The 22,759-nt window shown below is 42.8% G+C and overlaps 1 protein-coding gene across 1 annotated transcript in view; it reads left to right on the forward strand.

Moving 5' to 3' along the window:
• The first annotated feature begins 10,631 nt into the window (after positions 1 to 10,631).
• LOC122790521 (protein mono-ADP-ribosyltransferase PARP14-like) overlaps positions 10,632 to 22,759 on the forward strand; it is a 2,292,317-nt gene continuing 2,280,189 nt past the window's right edge. The window contains exon 1 of the mRNA XM_044058072.1: positions 10,632 to 10,984. Within this exon, the coding sequence (XP_043914007.1) occupies positions 10,813 to 10,984 (172 nt within the window). The 5' untranslated portion in view covers positions 10,632 to 10,812. The remainder of the gene's footprint in view (positions 10,985 to 22,759) is intronic.

A 22,759-nucleotide genomic window follows, 5' to 3' on the forward strand; every position in this document is an offset into this window, starting at 1 on the left:
CGTGTTTACAGCTTGCTCGCTTCCATTCGGAAGTGGTTTACCTTTTAAACAACTTAACACGAGTTGTGTAATAGAATCTATTAAGTCCTGCTCAGGCCCCTTGGACTGCTTCCGCTCTTCAGTTACTATCTGTGTGGCATTTTGAATGTTCTCCCTGTTCTCAAGTACTACTCTTTCCTCCCAAAACATGCTTATTGATTTTGGGTAATAAGTTATCCTTATGTATGTTTGTGTGCTTTTCCCTTGCCCTTGTTGCACGAGTTATGGATAAAAAAGGCCCAAAAGGGCAAATTCACTTGTTAACAAAGCAATAATAAACGAATTGCCTTAATTCGTTTTCACAGCAAATGACTAGTAGTGCCAGCTCCCCTAGTGTGTGTGCGGGATGCAAGTAAGGAAGAGTGTGTGTGTGTGTGTGGGATGCAAGTAAGGAGAGTGTGTGTGTGTGTGTGTGTGTGTGTGGGACGCAAGTAAGGAGAGTGTGTGTGTGTGTGTGTGGGGGGGATGCAAGTAAGGAGAGTGTGTGTGTGTGGGATGCAAGTAAGGAGAGTGTGTGTGTGTGGGATGCAAGTAAGGAGAGTGTGTGTGTGTGTGTGTGTGTGTGTGTGTGTGTGTGTGTGTGTGTGTGTGTGTGTGTGTGTGATGCAAGTAAGGAGTGTGTGTGTGTGTGTGATGCAAGTAAGGAGTGTGTGTGTGTGTGATGCAAGTAAGGAGTGTGTGTGTGTGTGTGTGTGTGGGATGCAAGTAAGTAGTGTGTGTGTGTGTGTGTGTGTGGGATGCAAGTAAGTAGTGTGTGTGTGTGTGTGTGTGTGTGGGATGCAAGTAAGTAGTGTGTGTGTGTGTGTGTGTGTGTGTGTGTGATGCAAGTAAGGAGTGTGTGTGTGATGCAAGTAAGGAGTGTGTGTGTGTGATGCAAGTAAGGAGTGTGTGTGTGTGTGTGTGATGCAAGTAAGGTGTGTGTGTGTGTGTGTGTGTGTGATGCAAGTAAGGAGTGTGTGTGTGGGATGCAAGTAAGGAGTGTGTATGTGGGATGCAAGTAAGTAGAGTGTGTGTGTGTGTGAATGCAAGTAAGGAGTGTGTGTGTGAATGCAAGTAAGGAGTGTGTGTGTGAATGCAAGTAAGGAGTGTGTGTGTGAATGCAAGTAAGGAGTGTGTGTGTGTGTGATGCAAGTAAGGAGTGTGTGTGATGCAAGTAAGGAGTGTGTGTGATGCAAGTAAGGAGTGTGTGTGTGTGTGTGTGTGTGTGTGTGTGATGCAAGTAAGGAGAGTGTGTGTGTGGGGGGGTGCAAGCAAGGAGTGTGTGTGTGGGGGGGTGCAAGCAAGGAGTGTGTGTGTGTGTGGGGGGTGCAAGCAAGGAGTGTGTGGGGGGTGCAAGCATTTGCATATGTAATATATTTGTGTTAAAGCTGAAAACAAAAATCTCTGATATATGATGAATAGTGATGTGGCTTTTTATAAGGAGAAACACAAAAAGGGTGTGTAAGCAGGTATACTTATCAAAATGCAATTAGACACTGTCTTGCAAAAGCCTCCATGGAACATGTTGTTGCTGTACTACATGTATTACTGTTTGCACATAGTGCTTTTCAGCATGGATCTACATCACGGTATGATCACACACTGGGCCACTGTTTTCACGTAAAAAAATCAAGAAATACACACCAGCAAACCTGTTGAAATCATGTAATAAGACATGTGTAACTGTTGGCATAATGGTAAACTATAAACAAAAATGTGTACATGGGCTTTACAAGACTTCGTATAGTGAGTCAGCAGTGATTTGAGTAAGCAGATGATACCTGAACCTTAAGCAAGTCAAATTAGTATTTTTTGTCCATTAACTATTCTGTTTACAGCACTTAAAATATTGTGTGTATAGTGTATTTCAGGCAAACAGAATAGCCCAGAGAAAGTAGGTAGTTTATTTGACAAGCGTGTTTCCAAATACTCTAAACTATGCATCCCTGTTTCATGACAGGAAGCCATGGTGCTGCATAAATAAGTGTCCCACTGTTAGAAAGAAAAGGCTACAACTAGGAAACATTGGATGAGTCAATTCCCCTGTGGTGAGGTGTCAATCAAAGCAACAACAGGTCAAATTACTTTTAGCACTTTGACAGCTTGGGAGGGGAAGTGTGAATGGGGAGGGGAGATGATCTAATGACCTATGGCTCAGGCATCACAAAACAGTGCAAATTAGGATCTCTGTAAAGAAGAAGCAGTAAAACAAAGACTCCAAGTCTGTTCTTTGGCTTTGTTTCAGTTAGTTTTTTTAAGTAGGCATTTAACAGCAGGATATTTTAGTTGAAATTTACAGAATGAAAAACCCTTGTGTATGCATGTAAAATGAATGCAGTGACAGAAGTTTCTGAACAAAAAAGGCTGTGTGATGTAATGTGTTAAGGACAAACACTGAATTCTGGGATACATGGAGGTTTACAAAAATGTTTAACTTTCAGCAAGACGCTTGACCCCATGTGGCCAGACTCTTAAATTACATATAAAAATATTTAAAAACTTGTAAAGAGTCCCACAGTGGTGTTAAAATATTGGAAACATCTAAACATGATGAAATAAACATGTTTTTTTAGTCTGTGCATGCGGTTCTCCTTTAAAATCGGGATAAGGTGAAATACATATTTTCCTTGTTTTTTCCAACAATTTACAGTTATTCTCCCCTAACCATGCATGTTTTTATCTGTTATTCTCTTACTCCCATTCAGACCCCATCATAGTACAACCACTGCCCTCCTCTCTTTTACTGAAAACATTAATCTTAACCGGAATAATAAAAAAATATCCTCCGCTCTCTTCCTGGACCTATCGAAAGCCTTCGATATGGTAAACCATCAGTTACTTCTATATACTTTAAAAACCCTGTATCTAGATATTCCAGCCCTTGACTGGTTTCAAGCTTACCTCACTGGGAGACAACAAGCAGTAATGTGGCAAAACAAGCTCTCCTGCCTACTACCAAATACCATAGGAGTTCCTCAAGGTTCCATATTAGGACCTCTCCTCTTTTCAGTCTTCATAAACGACATCCAAACAGTCATCCCTGAAGCCACCTGCATTCAATATGCAGATGACTCGACTATAATATGTTCCAATGCCTCTCTTGCAAATCTACTAACTACCACCCAACATAGCTTCACCAAAGTTGAAAACTGGCTTGCCAACCATCTCCTGATCTTAAATCCAAACAAAACCAAGTTACTTCTCTTCTACCCAACCAATAGATCTCCGACTGAAAATTTCACTATAAAATCCAATAATGGGACCATCATCTTCCCAGACACCTATACAAAGCTATTAGGAGTAAACATTGACAATAAACTCAGATTTGATATACATATCAACCAAGCCATTAAGTCGGTCAACAAGAAACTTGGGACCCTATATAGAATTAAAGCCTTCCTTACCCCGAATGCCAGGGCAGCCACAGCCCGTTCACACCTTCTCTCTACCCTACTATATGCCTCTCCTGTCCTCACTCACCTTAACAAATCTGATCTGGCCAAGCTCTCATCCTGCTATAATCACATTGCCAGGTTCGTTACAGGCCTACCCTACAGAACACACCACTGTACTAACCTGAAAAGCTTGGATGGATAGAATTCCCACACCTTCTTCACCAGTCCCAACTCATAGAGGCCTTCAAAATCCTTAAACAACCTGAGAATACCCCAGCACTAAAAACTTAATGACTCCCTACTCCAATCTAAGCTGCCTTCGCTCAGCAAACAGACTCCTTGTCCAAACAACTAAATCTCTCAACCTAGGTGGTGACGCTATTTGCCAACACCACTGGTAAAATATGGAACTCTCTCCCAAATAACATCACGCTTGCAACTTCTCTAAGTCAATTCAAAAATAGTCTAAAACTCCACTTTAAGTCACACTGGCTATGTCCTTGCTCAAACCCAGACTAGCTCTGTGCCATTAACTAAAACATAAACAACTAGCTAAGATGATAAGTACTTTGTATACTGTGATAAAGAAATATGTATCCTGTCTAACTCTATGTCATTATACTGCCTACCGTCCTTGCTAATATGTTATTAATGTTACATTTGTAGTAATCGCAGAAATAGTAATGGCAGTCTTGTACTTGTATGTAAATAGCCTATGTTTTTGTTAAGTTCTTTCAGCTCATTTACTGTACCTAATTATCAATGTAACTCTGTTGGAGCTTTTCTCCCCGGGCCTCCGCTGAAAAAGGACATGTATCCAGTCGGACCATCCCGGTTAACAAATGTAAAATAAAATAAAATAAAATAAATAAATAAATACCTTGACTGTTGTCTTAAGAGGTACAGAACCGTTTGTTTGTTTGTCTTTTGGCTTTTCCTGGTTAGGGGTCGCCACAGCGGAACAACGGTCCGCTAATGATTGGTAGTTGATTTTTACGTGCTGAGTTACCAGCCCTGACGCACAACCTTCAACGAAGGTACGCCCATTGAAGCATGTCTCCACGCAGAAGATGCTCTAGCTGAGAATCAAACAGGACAGCGTCTTACTGTGAGGCGACAACATTACCGCAGCACCACCAACGCGGGCTAATAGGTACAGAACCATACTGTAACAAAAAAATGCTGGCATCTTTCTCATTAGCAGAATGACAGCATTACAGTGAACAAGGGGAAAAAGAACACCATGTATTTATTTATTTCTTTCACATTTCTTTACCATGAATGTCCAACTAGGCAATAACCCTTTGTCAGCACAGAGCCATGGAGAAAAGCAACACAATGAGATAAATTTCACAGATTCTTTTTTTTTTTTCCATAAAACTGTTACTGTTATCCAACAAAGTTTTATTTTATGGCTTCCTCGACTTGTTTACAGATGCAGGATTTGTTTTCTGTTTAGAAAATGAGCCAAAGGTCAAGTCACAGAGTAGATGTTCGTTGTCTCCCATTGCTGCAGTCCTGACTAATGGGTACTCCGCTGCCCACCACCGGCCCGAATACCAAAGGGCTAGATCTGGCGTCGGTCATGGCGCCCGAGACTGACGTGGTGTCAGTATAAATGCGCATGACCGACGCCATAACTTCAGTCTTTCTTGCCGCATGGTCCTAAGCAGAAGCAGAATTTGCAAGTGCCGTTCGGCGTTCTGGAATTGTCGGTTTTCGAGTTTCAGACCGGAGACCAAGTTGGGCTAAGTACCCCATTGGGGGACATTTTTTTTTTTTGTCTTTTTCTTGCCTCAGTATTGCCGGATGTCAGAAAAAGTTAATAACTGTATTTCTTGTGGGAAACAGATTCCTCATAGGGATTACCATTCACTCTGCATTCCTTGTTTAGGGCCTGAGCACGACGTTGTTGGGTGTCGCTTTTGTGCTACTTTTAATAAGCGTACTATTAAACGTCGGTTGGACTGTGCTAGGCTGGTGTTTGGTAAACGTTGTAATTACAACATGCCGTCGGATTCTCCAATGACTGGCTCTTCTAAGAAGCGCAAAGAAAAGTCTTTGCGGTCCAAGCAGGATGAGGTGTCCACTCCGGACGTCGGTCCTGTAGAACCGCTGGCTGCTTCAGTGGCTCTTTCTGACAGTGTACCAGAGTGTCAAGGGGAGCCTTTGTTACTACAGGGGGTGGCTTCTCCTTTGTTAGGCCAGGGTGAGGGTGCTCCTCTGTTGTCTGTGGCTCCCTCCCCTCGTAGGGTGGTTAAGCCTCCTCCTTCTCAAGGCAAAGGCCATTCTAAGTCTAAGTCTGCCCCTGCGGGTGCTTTTCCCCAGGGTCCAGCTCCTAGGAAGCACATGTTAAAGATGGCTGAAGATTTGATTACTTTAATTAGGGGTTCCATGCCTCCCCCTGAGAAGAGGCCCAGGGTAGAGACAGAGTTGGAGGGTTTGGTTCAGTCTTCCAATGAGTCAGATTCCTCTGTGGAAGACCTTCAGGATTTCCCTCCCTATTCTGATTCGGAGGCTGAGGATGCTTCTCCCTCTGCGTCCCCTCCAGAAGATTTTTCTTTCTCTGAAACTTTGCATTCCATGAGGGAACATTTCAAATGGGAAGGCCAGGATTATTCTGATTCTCGTAAAAGGCTGAGAGAATTTTTGTTTTTGCCTCAGCACAGGCCCTTGGCTATTCTTCCTGTACTGGATGTTGTTCAGGATGTATTTTCTGAGGCTGCCCTTAACCCAGATTCTCTGCCTCCTGCCCCTGTTAAACCAGATAGATACTACAGGGTTCCGGAAGCTCACAAGTACTTGTTTAAGAGCCCTAGGGCTGATCCAGAAACTATTTCTCAAGGCCCCAAAGGTGTTAAGGCTTCTGTGGTTAAGAATCCAGTTCCTCTGGACAAGGATGCTAGGGCCCTGGATAGGTGGGGTAAAAAACTGTATACCTCTTCTACTTTGGCTATGAGGGCTTTAAATTGTCAGTTTCATATGCTCAGGTATCAATTTTTTGTTAAGTCAATTGAAATGTAAAGTAGATGGTTTAGCTGAAGGTATTGACTGTAAGGAGCTTCAGGATTTAGTGCATGCTTCAGACCAGGTTGGTAAGCATTCTTTGCAGTGTGGTTTTGATGCTTTACAAGCTTCTTCCAGGGTGGCTGCTACTAGTTCTGTTGTTCGCAGACATGCCTGGCTTAAAGATCAGTCCTTGTCAGAGCATGTTAAAGCTCGAATTATGGATGCTCCTTTGCAATCTGATGTTCTTTTTGGCCCTCCAGTGGAATTAGTTTTAAAAAAAATGGAGGAAAAAGCTAAGTCTATGCAGACAGTTAAGGAATTTTACAGGTTCAGCCCCCTAAGTTCAATAGGAATTGGCCTGCTAAGGGGTGGTCTTTTCCCTCTTCGGATTTTCATTCTAGAGGCAGGTCGAGGCGTGGTAGAGGTAGGGCTTCCTTTCAGGGCCCTGTTACTTCTAGGTCTTTGAGTTCTTCTACCCCTTCTGCTGGGGAGGGCAGGGGTCAGTCCTTTCGGAAGCAGACCCAATGACCTGTGTCTTCAGCTGCCAGACTCTGCTTTGCTGGCAGCTCCTCTAGGCGGAAAACTGGGACTTTTCAAAAGGAATTGGCATTTGGTTACCCAAGACAAATGGGTGTTGGACATTATAACTCGAGGCTACAAATTTTATTTTCACACATTCCCGCCTTTCAAAGGTATGCCGGATGTGCCTCATCAGCAAAGACTGGAAGCACAAGCACAGATTTCTTCTCTGCTCCAGTTGGGAGCAATACAGGAAGTTCCTTCTGCGGAAAGGGGCACAGGGTTTTATTCCCGTCTTTTCTTAGTGCCAAAGAAGGGAAATACTTGGAGGCCCATTCTGGATTTATCCATTCTAAACACCTTTCTGGAAATTCCGAAATTCAAGATGTTAACACTGCAACAGCTGTTGCCTATGCTGGGCAGGGATCACTGGATGGTGACTTTGGATCTCAAGGAGGCCTATCTTCACATTCCTATCAGGCCCAGTTGCAGGAAATTCCTGAGGTTTCGGACTGGGAATTTGCATTATCAGTTCTCTGCATTGCCCTTTGGCTTATCTACTGCGCCCAGGGTATTCACAAAAGTCCTGGCTCCAGTAATAGCTTTTTTCAGACTAAAAGGAATTCAGATTTATCCTTATCTGGACAATTGTTTGATACTGGTTCAAGGCAAGCACGAACTACTTCGACATCTGCAGTATGTGATGACAGTTTTCAGATGCCTGGGGTATTCTGTGAATGAAATAAAGTCCAGTCTAGTACCCTCACAAAAGATGTGTTTTCTGGGTGTGAGACTGAATACAGCGACTCAGATGGCATTTCTTACCCCGGACAAACAAAGAAATCTTCACCAATACTTCCTACAGCTATCAGTAATGTCCAGGCTGACTGCAAGGACAGTCCTTCAAGCCTTGGGGTTCATGGCATCTTGCATTCTAGTACTTCCCAATGCCAAACTGCATATGAGGAAGTTACAATGGTATCTCAAAAGCGTTTGGACTCAACACAGCCACGATTTGGACACTGTCATTCGGATTCTTCCTTGCATTCAGAAGGAATTTGTGTGGTGGGCTCAGGAATGTCACCTAAACAAGGGACTCTCTGTGACCCAACCAGAGGCAAGTCAGATATTAACGACAGACGCCTCGGAGTCAGCCTGGGGTGCTCATTTCAAAGGAAAATGGATTCAAGACCTTTGGCCCCGGAGTTGCTTCACTTGCATATCAATATGAAGGAGATGCTGGCAGTTCAATTTGCCTTAAAAGCATTCCAGGATCTACTTCGACCGGGACTGGTGTTGATTCGAACGGACAACACAACTGTCATGTGGTACATCAACAAGCAGGGGGGAACTCATTCTTACCCTCTTTGCAGACAAGCAATGCTGTTATGGGAAACTGCTTTGAATCTGCACATCACTCTTCGAGCACAGTTTCTGCCAGGGGTACAGAATTTAGCGGATGTTCTGAGGAGGCGAATGGTGCATCCTGACGAATGGAAGTTGGATCCTGAGGTGTTTCGTCAGTTGACCAGGGCTTGGCGAACGCCAGACATAGATCTGTTCGCTTCTCCTCTGAATTTCCAACTACCTCTGTTTTGCACAAGGCTGTTTCATCCAAAGCCTGGAAAATAGATGCACTATCCTTCAGTTGGAGCAACCTTCACGTGTATGCCTTTCCTCCTCTGCCTCTTCTTCCGAAAGTCCTGTTGAAAGTCAGGAGGGACAAACCGTGCATGTTCCTTATAGCACCGGATTGGCCTCGTCAGCATTGGTACCCTCTGTTGAGGAGCTTAATTCAGGGGGCCCCTTGGCCATTACCACGGATTCCTCACTTATTGTCTCAAGAAAACAATCATTTTCTCAATGTCAGGGTGCAATCCCTACACCTGACAGCCTGGCATTCAGTTTTAGAGAATGAGGGCCTTCAGCTCCCTCAACAAGTTTTGGATGTTCTTTTGGAAGCCAGGCGTCCCAGTACTCGAAAAGTTTATGCTGATAAATGGAAGAGATTTTTTCTTTGGAGTTCAGCTAAAGGCTTTGATGTCACATTGCCTGATTTGAGTTGTACATTGCAATATTTGACTATGTTATTGGACAAGGGTTTGTCTTTCTCTTCTGTTAAAGTGCATGCTGCAGCTATTTCTGCTCACTATGATGGTGACCCTCCTTTATTTTCACATCCATTGCTTAAACAGTTTCTTAGAGGGGCAAAGAATATAAGACCCCCACGGAGGGCTCCTACTCCTACTTGGGATCTTAATTTTGTTTTGGAAAAGCTGACTCTGCCTCCTTTTGAACCTGCAGCTACGGCTGACTTGAAGTTGTTGTCTTGGAAGACTGCTTTTTATTGGCTGTTACTTCTGCTAGAAGGGTATCTGAATTACAGGCTGTCATGGCAGTGGAACCTTTTCTGATTTTTCACCGGACAGAGTTTCCTTGCACTAATCCTACTTTTCTGCCTAAAGTGATTTCTAATGTGGCATTGAACCAGTCTATACATTTGCCTACTTTTTATGCTAACCCCAAACTGAAGGGGAAAAAGTTTTGCATTCTTTGGATGTACATAGGCAGTTACGATATTATTTGTTCAGAGCCAAAGAGTTCAGAAGTTCTCAACAGTTATTTGTTTCGTTTGCTGTGACTTCACGTGGAAAAGCTGTCTCAAACAAACTATTTCCAAGTGGATTGGCCATTGTATTGCTTTTTGTTATTCTCATCATGGAAAAGAGGTTCCAGTTGGGATCAGGCCTCATTCTACTAGGGCTACGGCCACATCTACTGCTTTTTTAAGAGGGGTAGCTACTAAAGACATTCTAGAGGCAGCTACCTGGAGTTCTGTACATACCTTTACAAAGCATCATCATTTGCCTCTTTATTCTAGGTCTAGGGCTGGGTTTGCCACTGCAGTCTTACAGGGCATGTCTGCAGCTCCTCAGGCTATTTAGTTGACCAACCTCCCTTTTTTTCCATTGCTCTGGGATTCTACCCATTAGTCAGGACTGCAGCAATGGGAGACGACGAACATAGTACAGTTTTGTACCTACCATAAATGTAGATGTTCGAGGATCTCCATTGCTGCAGTCCAATTTTCCCTCCCTCCTTCCCCCTTTTTCTTTTTAGATTGGGGTTTTTGGGTGGTGTTTTTTGCATTCTGACGTCTGAGGCAAGAAAGACTGAAGTTATGGCGTCGGTCATGCGCATTTATACTGACACCACGTCAGTCTCGGGCGCCATGACCGACGCCAGATCTAGCCCTTTGGTATTCGGGCCGATGGTGGGCAGCGGAGTACCCATTAGTCAGGACTGCAGCAATGGAGATCCTCGAACATCTACATTTATGGTAGGTACAAAACTGTACTTTTAGAATGTGGTTGCAATAATATCTAAGTACTGTTATTTTAATTAATTGATATGATTTAGTTCTATTTTCCATGAATGGTTAAAAAATCCTAACGTTGAATGTGTGAGAGACTCTTAAATGTGGAACTTTTGTGGGAACATGAACCTTAAGACCCAAAATAAGGTATATTCCTATTAATTAGTTACACTTGAGCGGTCGGTATGTGTCTACCTATCTACTAATACATTATAGTTAGAGACAGCCTTCGTCGACCATAAATCCAGCCTATTTCAAATGTTCCCTGAATTTTTTTTTTTTTTTTAACTAGAAAGTGAAACTTCTTTTCCGCCTTGTAGCGATTTATTCTCAAAGCGTACTATTACAAGAATGACGGAGAGAGAAGGTTAGAGCACTGCAATCCCTCCAGGGTCGCCATGGGGAGCAGAACGGCTACAAGAAATAGGTGACCGTAAACGCACATACAGTTTCGTTAAATTTGTAGTCTATCCGAAGTAAACCTGCGCGAGCAGCATGGCTGAGAGTGGCTACCCTGTTATGGTGGTAGCCGAGGATGACTTAAACGAGAAGAACAAGGATCAAATACTTCGTTATTTCAAAGTTAAAAGAAAGTCAGGTGGTGGGGATTGCATCCTGTCACCGGTGTCGCCAAGACTTTGCAAGTTATCTTTTTTTAATTGCGAAGGTAAGACTCATAGGATCTTAAGTAGTCTATAAACAGGTTAACAGTATTTAAACTACAAAGGTAAAAATATCTTACAATTTATTTGCTCAAGGATTAGGGTGAAGGACAAAAAGTGGGAGTGGCACAACTTAAGAAAGGTCTAAGAAATCTAGGACAAGTTTTAAATAGTTCTTTAAGTCAATTAAAAGATTAATAGAACAACATATACTCAGTCAGAGAGCGTTTTAGACACCGAAAACTCGATTTCAATATGTGACATTATAGCTTGAGCGTATTCCTCAGTGTATACCTATTTTTTTTTGTCCAGAAATTCGTAGAATGTTCAAAATTTGTGCCCAAGAGTTTTGGCCAGTTTCTTATAAAAAAAATTGGGTTTCTGGCAAATTAAAGTAATGACAGAGATTCGAGTTTCAGACTTGCATCCGTAAAAAGGCAGGCTGCAAATTCTTTAGTTCTAGCAATTTTAGTAAACTCCGCCCACCCCGGATTTCCACCTGATTTACCAAAACAAAAATATCCCTCAACAAATTATGAGGAGGCAGATTCAGTGAACGTTAAGAGGCACGATAATAATGTTAAACAATGTACTTCTGTACGAGCCTAACTTTTACGTTTAGGCGCCGTTTTACTGGAAATGTAAACAAGTTGTAGTGAAAGTGGGATCCTGGCCTTGAGTTTGAAAAACCGGTTATCTTACAGATTAGTACCTCGCAGGATGCGCAGTAGCAAATCCCGCCCCGACACGCCCCCGGCCGGTCTACCCAACATTGACATGAGTGTCATCCTCATTATACGATATTAGTAAATAACTAATTACTGCAAGCAAACACGACATCAAACAGTTTTATAAATGTTTTTGCAGGGACCCCCCACGTATATTTTACCAACTCCAAGACCACTCTACATTAGGGACATACATTCTACTTTTGCTACTGTTATTAAAGTCACGACTCGTAGAAAACAGCTATTGCACATTATGTATGTTTGTTGCTGAAGTTATTAAAACGAACTCCTTGTTAAATCGGTTTTCTTTAAGCAATGTGTTTTAATTGTACAGTACCGCCCGCGAGGTACTAATCTGTAATATAACCGAAAATCCCGCAATATGTTTGTGTAAGAATAAGCTTCTCAAACCATTTTAAGCGGCCTTGATTTATTAAGACTAAGCTCTCAGCCTAGGGTTGCCACCTTTTCAAGATTCCCAAAGTGAACAACATTTTTTATGGAAATGTGAGATTTTGCAGGACACACCATACCCATAACCACAGCAAAGGACCGGACTTCACGTTTTTTGGCAAAATAAAAACATTTCTGCATAATTTGTTTGTGAGGTGTGACGTCTGGAGAGACATGGGCGAAGGCTGCCAGCGTAGCCAAATAGAAAATTCTATCAACTGTATAAATAAATGTAAAGTACAGCCTTGTGGTTTTAAATGTAAGAAAACACTGTGAAATGTGGAACTGCAAAATATGTGACAACATTGCACTCTACTGGCCCAGTGAAGCATGTTGTATCCTTTCATGTTAGAATTCTGGATAAAGATTTCATGCCCATTGTTTTAAGGCTAAAGTTTATGACTAGAATTTAGATATGGAAGGTGCTTTATTGCTTTAGATGTTCTTCGTGTTTCACTGTTGCAGTCATCACATTTGGGTAATCTGCTGGCAGGTTGCCCTCAGTCGGCCTGAATATCAAAGTCTTGGGTCCTGCGTCAGTTGCTGTCTCCTCTTCCATGACGTCAGGTCGGCAGGGGTATAAAACAGGCAGCCGACGCAATTTTCTTTAGTCTTTTTTTTGCTGTGCGGTGCCAGAAGCAGTTCGCAAGTGCCGGTCGGCTGACTCCTGAAATTTTCGAATTTGAGTTTCAGAACCAAAGTCTTCAATTAAAGCTAAGTACCCCGTTGGGGAAACTTTTTCTTGCTCCATACTGATGTCAGTAAAAGTTAATAATTGCATTACTTGTGGGAAGCAAATACCTCATAAGGATTTTCATTTGTACTGTATTCCTTGCCTAGGCCCAGATCATAACGTGCCTTGCTGTCGGTTTTGTGCTAGATTTAACCAACGCACTATTAAGCATCGGTATATCTTTGCTTCAGAATATTTTGGAAACAGATTTAACTACCCTGAAATGCCATCTGATAGTAATCCGACTACCAGAGTTCACAAAAAATGCAAAGAAAAGGACAGAGACAGACCGAGGTCCAAAACCGACGACAAAGCTTCTCCTAAGCCAGTCGCCGGTACTCAGTGAGTCGCTTTTGCAGCCGCTGATACCCACTACTTTCGAGTCGCAGGCCTCTACCGAGACCCATGTGGAGTCCGGCACGCCGCGAGATTCTCAAAGTATTGTACCCACGGATGTCTCTCCCTTGGATGGGTCCGGAGCCGCTGAGCAGGCACTGGCTTCTGAGGGTGTCTTCAGGCCTCAACATTTCTATGTAAATCCGACACCAGCTTCAAAAACAAAGACAAAAGCAACTTCTAAGGCTAAAAAAACGATGCATGAGCCATGTGCTCAGGCCTAAAGCAGATGATCAAAATGGCTGAAGACCTAATTACCTTGATCAGGGGTTCCCGACCCCCCCCCCCCCCCGATAAGAGGCCTAGGCAAGACACTGATTATGAATCTTCAGATCAGGTTTGTATTTCTTGTGATTCCTCTTCAGATCAGGAATTTTCTATACCACCCTATGAGGATTCAGATGCAGAGGAATCCATCCCATCTGCATCTCCTCCTGAAGATTATTCCTTTGGAGAAACCTTGCATACTTTGAGGGAACATTTTCATTGGGAGAGTCACGGTTTCTCAGAATCAAAAAAAGAGGCTTAGGGATTTCCTCCTTCTCCCTCAGCATAGGCCTTTAGCCATACCTCCTGTATTAGACCTTGTTGATGATGTGTTTTCGGAATCAAGCATGACTCCAGATTCCTTACCTCCGGCTCCTAGCAAGCCAGATATTACAGGGTTCCTGACTCTCACAAATATTTATTCAAAAACTAACTCTGCTGCTGACCCAGAAACTATCTCACAGAGTCCCAAAGTTGTAAAGGCCTCAACAGCTAAGAATCCTACCCCCTCTGATAGAGATTCCAGGGCGCTGGATAGATGGGGAAAAAAGGTTTATATGTCTGCAACCTTGGCAATTAGGGCCTTAAACTGCCATTTTCATATGCTTAAATATCAACAGCATGTTAAGGGATTATTGAAACAGAAAATGATGTTAATTTCTGAATGTGTGGAAAATAAAGAATTACAGGAATTATTGCATGCAGCGGAACAAGTTGGAAAGCATACTTTGCAATGTGGTTTTGATTCCTTGGAGGCCTCCTGCAGGGCCGCAGTTACCGGATCTGTGATTAGAAGGCATGCCTGGCTAAAGGAGCAAAATTTGCCTGATCATGTTAAAGCTAAATTGTTGGATGCACCTTTATAGCATGATACTCTGTTTGGTAATAAGGCAGAAGAGGTTTTAAAGAAAATGGAAGACAAAGCTAAGTCTATGCAAACTGTAAAAGACTTTTTACAGGTGCAGCCACCAAGATTCAGTAGACACTGGCCTACAAAAAATCGGTCCTTTCCTGTGTCCGACAGAGCTTCACAGGGCAAATCAAGGCGCTCAAAGGGCTCTAGTTACCAATCACGGGATTCTTACAGGTCAAAGCAATGGGGTGCCTCTACCTCCAAATCTGGAGGAAATAAAGCGCAACCCTACAGTAAACCATCTCAATGACTTCCCTCTGCCATCACCAAGCACTTATCTTCTGGCAGCCCCCTTAGGGGGAAAACTAGCACTTCATGCTCAAAATTGGCAGTTAATAACCCAGGACAAGTGGGTATTAAACATAGTATCCCAGGGATACAGATTTCATTTCCACACTCTGCCAATTCCAAACGGTTGGCCAGATCTGCCACAAAATCAATGGGCAGAGGCAGTTACGTCCCTCATGGATATGGGGGCTATTCAGCCAGTGCCAGAACAGGAAAAAGGTCAAGGGTTTTACTCAAGACTGTTCTTGGTACCCAGAAAAGACAATGCCTGGTGCCCAGTACTGGATTTATCAATTTTGAACACATTCTTGGACATACCAAAATTCAAAATGCTAACTTTGCAGCAACTTATGCCCATGCTGGGCAAGCAGCAACTGAAGTGGCTACCCTGTTATGGTGGTAGCCGAGGATGACTTAAACAAGGAAGAACAAGGATCAAATACTTCGTTATTTCAAAGTTAAAAAGAAAGTCAGGTGGTGGGGATTGCATCCTGTCACCAATGTCATAAGACTTTTTTGCAAGTTATCTTTTTTTTTTTTAATTGCGAAGGTAAGACTCTCATACAGGATCTTAAGTAGTCTATAAACAGGTTAACAGTATTTAAACTACAAAGGTAAAAATATCTTACAATTTATTTCACTCAAGGATTAGGGTGAAGGACAAAAAGTGGGAGTGGCACAGGTACTTTAACAGAAGGTCTAAGAAATCTAGGACAAGTTTAAATAGTTCTTTAAGTCAATTAAAAGATTAATAGAGACAACATATACTCAGTCAGAGAGCGTTTTAGACACCGAAAACTCGATTTCAATATGTGACGACATTATAAGCTTGAGCGTATTCCTCAGTGTATACCTATTTTTTTTGTCAGAAATTCGTAGAATGTTTCAAAATTTGTTGCCCAAGGTTTTGGCCAGTTTCTTATAAAAAATTGGGTTTCTAATAGGTCATGTAATGACAGAGATTCCGAGGTTTCAGACTTGCATCCGTAAAAGGCCAGGCTGCAAATTCACTTTAGTTCTAGCAATTTTAGTAAACTCCGCCCACCCAGTTTCCACCAGTTTACCAAAACAAAAATATCCCTCAACAAATTGTGAGGGAGGCAGATTCGATGCAGAAGGCGTTAAGAGGCACGATAATATGTTAAACAATGTATTGCTTCTGTGAGCCTAACTTTTACGTTTAGGCGCCGTTTACTGGAAATGTAAACAAGTTGTAGTGAAAGTGGGATCCTGACGCCTTGAGGTTTTAGAAAAACCGGTTATCTCTTACAGATTAGTACCTCGCAGGGATGCTATCGGTAGCAAATCCGCCCCGACACGCTTTTTGGCCGGTCTACCCAACATTGACATGGGTGTCATCCTCATTTATACGATATTAGTAAATAACTAATTACTGCAAGCAAACACACGACATCAAACAGTTTTATAAATGTTTTGCAGGGACCCCCGCGTATATTTACCAACTCAAGACCACTCTACATTAGGGACACCACATTTCTACTTTTGCATACTGTTATTAAAGTCACGACTCGTGAAAACAGCTATTGCACATTATGTATGTTTGTTGCTGAAGTTGATAAAACGAACTCCTTGTTAAATCGGTTTCTTTAAGCAATGTGTTTTAATTGTACAGTACCGCCGCGAGGTACTAATCTGTAATATAACCGAAAATCCCGCAATATGTTTGTGTAAGAATAAACTTCTCAAACCATTTTGAAGCGGCCTTGATTTAATAAGACTAAGCTCTCAGCCTAGGGTTGCCACCTTTTCAAGATTCCCAAAGTGAACAACATTTTTTATGGAAATGTGAGATTTTGCAGGACACACCATAACCACAACCACAGCAAAGGACCGGACTTCGTTTTTGGCAAAATAAAAACATTTCTGCATAATTTGTTTGTGAGGTGTGACGTCTGGAGACATGGGCGAAGGCTGCCAGCGTAGCCAAATAGAAAATTCTATCAACTGTATAAATAAATGTAAAATTACAGCCTTGTGGTTTAAATGCTGAAAACACTGTGAAATGTATGGAACTGCAAAATATGTGACAACATTGCACTCTACTAGACAGTGAAGCATGTTGTATCCTTTCGTAATGTTAGAATTCTGGATAAAGATTTCATGCCCATTGTTTTAAGGCTAAAAGTTTATGACTAGAATTTAGATATGGAAGGTGCTTTATGCTAAGATGTTCTTCGTGTTTCACTGTTGCAGTCATCACATTTGGGTAATCTGCTGGCAGGTTGCCCTCAGTCGACCCTGAATATCAAAGTCTTGGGTCCTCGTCAGTTGCTGTCTCCTCTTCCATGGTCAGGTCGGCAGGGGTAGTGCTCCGGAAACAGGCAGGCGGCGCATTTTCTTTAGTCTTTTTTGCTGTGCGGTGCCAGAAGCAGTTCGCAAGTGCGGTCGGCTGACTCCTGAAATTTCCAGCGGCGGGAATTTGAGTTTCAGAACCAAAGTCTTCAATTAAAGCTAAGTACCCGTTGAAACTTTTCTTGCTCCATACTGATGTCAGTAAAGTTAATAATTGCGTTACTTGGGAAGCAAATACCTCATAAGGTTTTCATTTGTACTGTATTCCTTGCCTAGGCCCAGATCATAGCGTGCCTTGCTGCGGTTTGTGCTAGATTTAACCAGCACTATTAAGCATCGGTATATGCTCACTTTAGCTTCAGAATATTTTGGAAACAGATTTAACTACCCTGAAATGCCGTCTGATAGTAATCCGACTACCAGAGTTCACAAAATGCAAAGAAAAGGACAGAGACAGACCGAGGTCAAAACCGGCGACAAAAGCTTCTCCTAAGCCAGTCGCGGTAGTTCTCTCAGTGAGTCGCTTTTGCAGCCGCTGATGCCCACTACTTTCGAGTCGCAGGCCTCTACGAGACCCATGTGGAGTCCGGCACGCGCGAGATTCTCAAAGTATTGTACCCACGGATGTCTCTCCTTGGATGGGTCCGGAGACGCTGAGCAGGCACTGGCTTCTGAGGGTGTCTTCAGGCCTCAACATTTTCTATGTAAATCCGACACCAGCTTCAAAACAAGACAAAGCAACTTCTAAGGCTAAAAGCGATGCATGAGCCATGTGCTCAGGCCTCTATACTAAAACAGATGATCAAAATGGCTGAAGACCTAATTACCTTGATCAGGGGTTCCGGCCCCGATAAGAGGCCTAGGCAAGACACTGATTATGAATCTTCAGATCAGGTTTCTATTTCTTCTGATTCCTCTTATAGGTTCATGGGTTCATAGATGAGTACTAGGCTAACTGCCCTTGGGCAAGCCCTAGCCAGTTATCCCTTGTGAGGCTCAAACCCTGCACCTTGTGTTTGTAAGGCAAACACCTTAACCATTAGGCCACCCTCCCAACCCAGAATCTTCTGATCAGGAATTTTCTATACCACCCTATGAGGATTCAGATGCAGAGGAATCCATGACTTCTGCATCCCCTCCTGAAGATTATTCCTTTGGAGAAACCTTGCATACTTTGAGGAACATTTTCATTGGGAGAGTCAAGATTTCTCAGAATCAAAAAAGAGGCTTAGGGATTTCCTTCTTCTCCCTCAGCATAGGCCATTAGCCAATACCTCCTGTATTAGACATTGTTGTTGATGTGTTTTTGGAATCGAGCATGACTCCAGATTCTTTACCTCCAGCTCCTAGCAAGCCAGATATTACAGGGTTCCTGACTCTCACAAATATTTATTCAAAAAACTCTGCTGCTGACCCAGAAACTATCTCACAGGGTCCCAAAGTTGTAAAGGCCTCAACAGCTAGAAATCCTACCCCTCTGATAAATTCCAGGAGCTGGATAGATGGGAAAAGAAGGTTTATATGTCTGCAACCTTGGCAATTAGGGCCTTAAACTGCCATTTTCATATGCTTAAATATCAACAGCATGTTAGGATTATTGAAACAGAAAATGATGTTAATTTCTGAATGTGTGGAAAATAAAGAATTACAGGAATTATTGCATGCAGCAGAACAAGTTGGAAGCATACTTTGCAATGTGGTTTTGATTCATGGAGGCCTCCTGCAGGGCGCAGTTACGGATCTGTGATTAGAAGGCATGCCTGGCTAAAGGAGCGAAATTTGCCTGATCATGTTAAAGCTAAATTGTTGGATGCACCTTTACAGCATGATACTCTGTTTGGTAATAAGGCAGAAGGGTTTTAAAGAAAATGGAAGACAAAAGCTAAGTCTGTGCAAACTGTAAAGACTTTTTACAGGTGCAGCCACCAAGATTCAGTGAACACTGGCCTACAAAAATTGGTCCTTTCCTGTGTCCGACAGAGCTTCTAGGGGCAAATCAAGGCGCTCAAAGGCTCTAGTTACCAATCGCAGGTTCTTACAGGTCAAAGCAATGGGGTGCCTCTACCTCCAAATCTGGAGGAAATAAAGCGCCAACCTACAGTAAACCATCTCAATGACTTCCCTCTGCCATCACCAAGCACTTATCTTCGCAGCCCCCGCCAGGAAAACTAGCACTTCATGCTCAAAATTGGCAGTTAATAACCCAGGACAAGTGGGTATTAAACATAGTATCCCAGGGATACAGATTTCATTTCCACCTCTGCCAATTCCAAGCGGTTGGCCAGATCTGCCACAAAATCAATGGGCAGAGGCACCAGAACGTTCGTCCCTCATGGATATGGGGGCTATTCAGCCAGTGCCAGAACAGGAAAAAGGTCAAGGGTTTTACTCAAGACTGTTCTTGGTACCCAGAAAAGACAATGCCTGGTGCCCAGTACTGGATTTATCAATTTTGAACACATTCTTGGACATACCAAAATTCAAAATGCTAACTTTGCAGCAACTTATGCCCATGCTGGGCAAGAACGCTTGGCTAGTGACTCTAGACTTAAGAGACATACCTGCATATCCCAATAAGGGAATCGTGCAGAAGATACCTCCGCTTCAAGGCTGGTTTTATGCATTACCAATTCTCTGCACTGCCCTTTGGCTTATCTACTGTGCCCAGGGTCTTTACAAAGTGCCTGGCACCAGTAATTGCTTTTTGCAGAAAAAGAAGTATACAACTCTATCCTTATTTGGACGACTGTCTCATTCAAGCAGAAAACAAGGACATTCTTCTTCAACATCTGGCGTTTGTGAAAAGGCTTCTAATATGCCTAGGGTACACAATAAATGAAAATAAATCACAACTGGTACCCTCTCAAAAGATAACATTCCTGGGTGCAAGCTTGAATACAACTGCCCAGATGGCTTACCTTACGCCAGACAAACAAAGGCAACTGACTGTTTACTTCAAACAGATGGCAACAAAACCCATTTTATCTGCAAGACAAATTCTGCAGGCTTTGGGGTTCATGGCATCCTGCATTCTACTGATTCCATATGCAAGACTGCATATGAGGAAACTACAGTGGTACCTAAAAAGTTTATGGAGTCAACATTGTCACAGTCTGGAAAAAATGATGCCTATCATTCCCTGCCTACAACAGGAGTTTCTTTGGTGGGCAGAGACTTGTCACCAGAACATGGGAGATATTTCACTCTACCCCCTGCCAACCAAATCCTAACTACAGACGCATCAGACTATGCTTGGGGGGCCCACCTGGTGGGGAGATGCATTCAGGACATATGGACCCCAAAACAAATGCATCTGCATATCAACCAGAAAGAGATGTTAGCTGCTCAGAATGCCCAGACAGCCTTCAAGGACTTACTTCATTCAGGACAACTACTGATAGACGGACAACACCATGGTTATGTGGTACATAAGCAGGGGGGCACACACTCCTACCTCTTTTGCAGACCAGCCATGGCATTGTGGGACACAGCCTTGACTTACCAAGTACAAATTCAAGCTCAATTCCTGCCAGGAAAACAAAATACTCTGGCAGACGACCTAAGTAGAAACCTTATGGACCCTCACGAGTGGAAACTGGGACCCTCACGAGTGGAAACAGGATCTACAAGTCTTCAGCATAACAAAGAAATGGGGGAGCCTGGACATCTATTTGCTTCTCCCCAGAATTATCAACTGGACAAATTCTGCACAAGGACTTATCACAGACAAGCATGGAAAGTGGATGCCCTATCCTTCAGTTGGGAAAACCTATCAGTCTACGCCTTTCTTCCTCTGCCTCTTCTTCCCAAGGTCCTACTAAAGGTCAGACAAGAAAAAACAAAAATTATTCTAATTGCCCCGGACTGGCCTCGGCAACACTGGTACCCAATCCTGAGGAATATGTCTCAGCTCCCTCCTTGGTACTTGCCTCAAATACCTTATCTGCTGTCGCAGCAGAACAATCAAAGCCTGCACAATCAGCTCCAAACTCTGAACCTGGCAGCATGACTGATCATGTAGTTTTTCAAACAACACCTCTCAGTAAATCTGTGATGGATATCATTTTGGAAGCCAGAAGGCCAAGTACTAGAAAATCTTATGCTGATAAATGGAAGAGATTCTGTGCTTGGAACCAAGCAGAAGGAACTGACACAGCAAAGCCAAATAGTCCTCAGATTTTACAGTACTTGACTGAGATGCTTGTCAAAGGCCAACATTTTTCATTGATAAAAATCCATGCCTCTGCCATCTCAGCTCATTACAACACAGAGCCACCGATCTTTTCTCACCCTTTGCTAAAACAGTATCTTAGAGGGGCCAAAAATTTAAGGCCTCCCAGAAGATCACCAATTCCTGCATGGGACCTCAATTTTGTGTTGGAAAAGCTCACCCTGCCTCCATTTGAACCAGCTGCTACTGCAGATATAAAGTTTTTATCCTGGAAAACAGCTTTACTTCTGGCAATCACTTCAAGAAGGGTTTCAGAGCTACAGGCCCTCATGGCTGTGGAGCCTTTTATTATATTTTACCCAGGCAGGGTGTCCCTCAGGACCAGTTCTTCCTTTATGCCTAAGGTTGTATCCAGCGTGGAACTTAACCAAACTATTCACCAGACAGCATTTTATCCAAATCCGCAGAACAAGGGGGAGCGGATTCTGCATTCCTTGGACGTGCACAGACAACTAAGGTTCTACTTAAACAGGACCAAATCTCTAAGAACGTCTGAGCAGCTACTGGTGGCATTTGCTGCAGGATCAGAGGGAAAGGCTATTTCAAAGCAGACTATTTCAAAGTGGATAAGCCACTGTATTCGTTTCTGATATTTGCATCATGGTAAACCGGTTCCCAAGGGCATTAGGTCACATTCCACCAGGGCTGCATCTACATCAGCAGCTTTTCTCAGAGGGGTACCAACCAAAGACATTCTAGAAGCTGCTACTTGGAGTTCTGTTCATACTTTTACAAAGCATTATCATTTGCCTCTCTTCTCTTAAGTCCAGGGCAGGATTTGCCACTGCAGTTCTGCAGGGTCTTATAGCTGCTCCTAATGCTATTTAGTTCCAGCCTCCCATCCATAGCTTTGGGATTCTACCCAAATGTAATGACTGCAACAGTGAAACACGAAGAACATAGTACAGTTGTGTACACTTACCATAAATGTGAATGTTGAGTGTATTCACTGTTACAGTCAGACTCACCACCATCCCCCTTTATTCTACAGATTTTCTTTCCTTCACTATATTCTACAGCTTTTGTGGTGTATTTGTTTTTAGATGAAGGTAAAGTTTATGTTGTGACAATTGCATGTATTTATAGTTTTATATATATATATATATATATATATATATATATATATATATATATATTTTTTTTTTTTTTGCTCCCCATTTGGGGGGCACCTGACATCTGGGGCAAGAAAAGAAAATGGCGTCGGCTGCCTGTTTTATAACTCTGACGACCTGACATCATGGAAGAGGAGACAGCAACTGACGCAGGACCCAAGACTTTGATATTCAGGCTGACTGAGGGCAACCTGCCAGCAGATTACCCAAATGTAATGACTGCAACAGTGAATACACTCGAACATCTACATTTATGGTAAGTGTACACAACTGTACTTTTCTGTTAGTATATACATGTGAAATGTCTTCTATTGTTGTAAGTTTCTGTGCAGGTGTTAGATTGCTA

This window comes from Protopterus annectens, chromosome 16.part0, assembly GCF_019279795.1.
Source record: "Protopterus annectens isolate FY-2018-M chromosome 16.part0, PAN1.0, whole genome shotgun sequence".
In the NCBI taxonomy this organism is placed as follows: Eukaryota; Metazoa; Chordata; order Ceratodontiformes; family Protopteridae; genus Protopterus; species Protopterus annectens.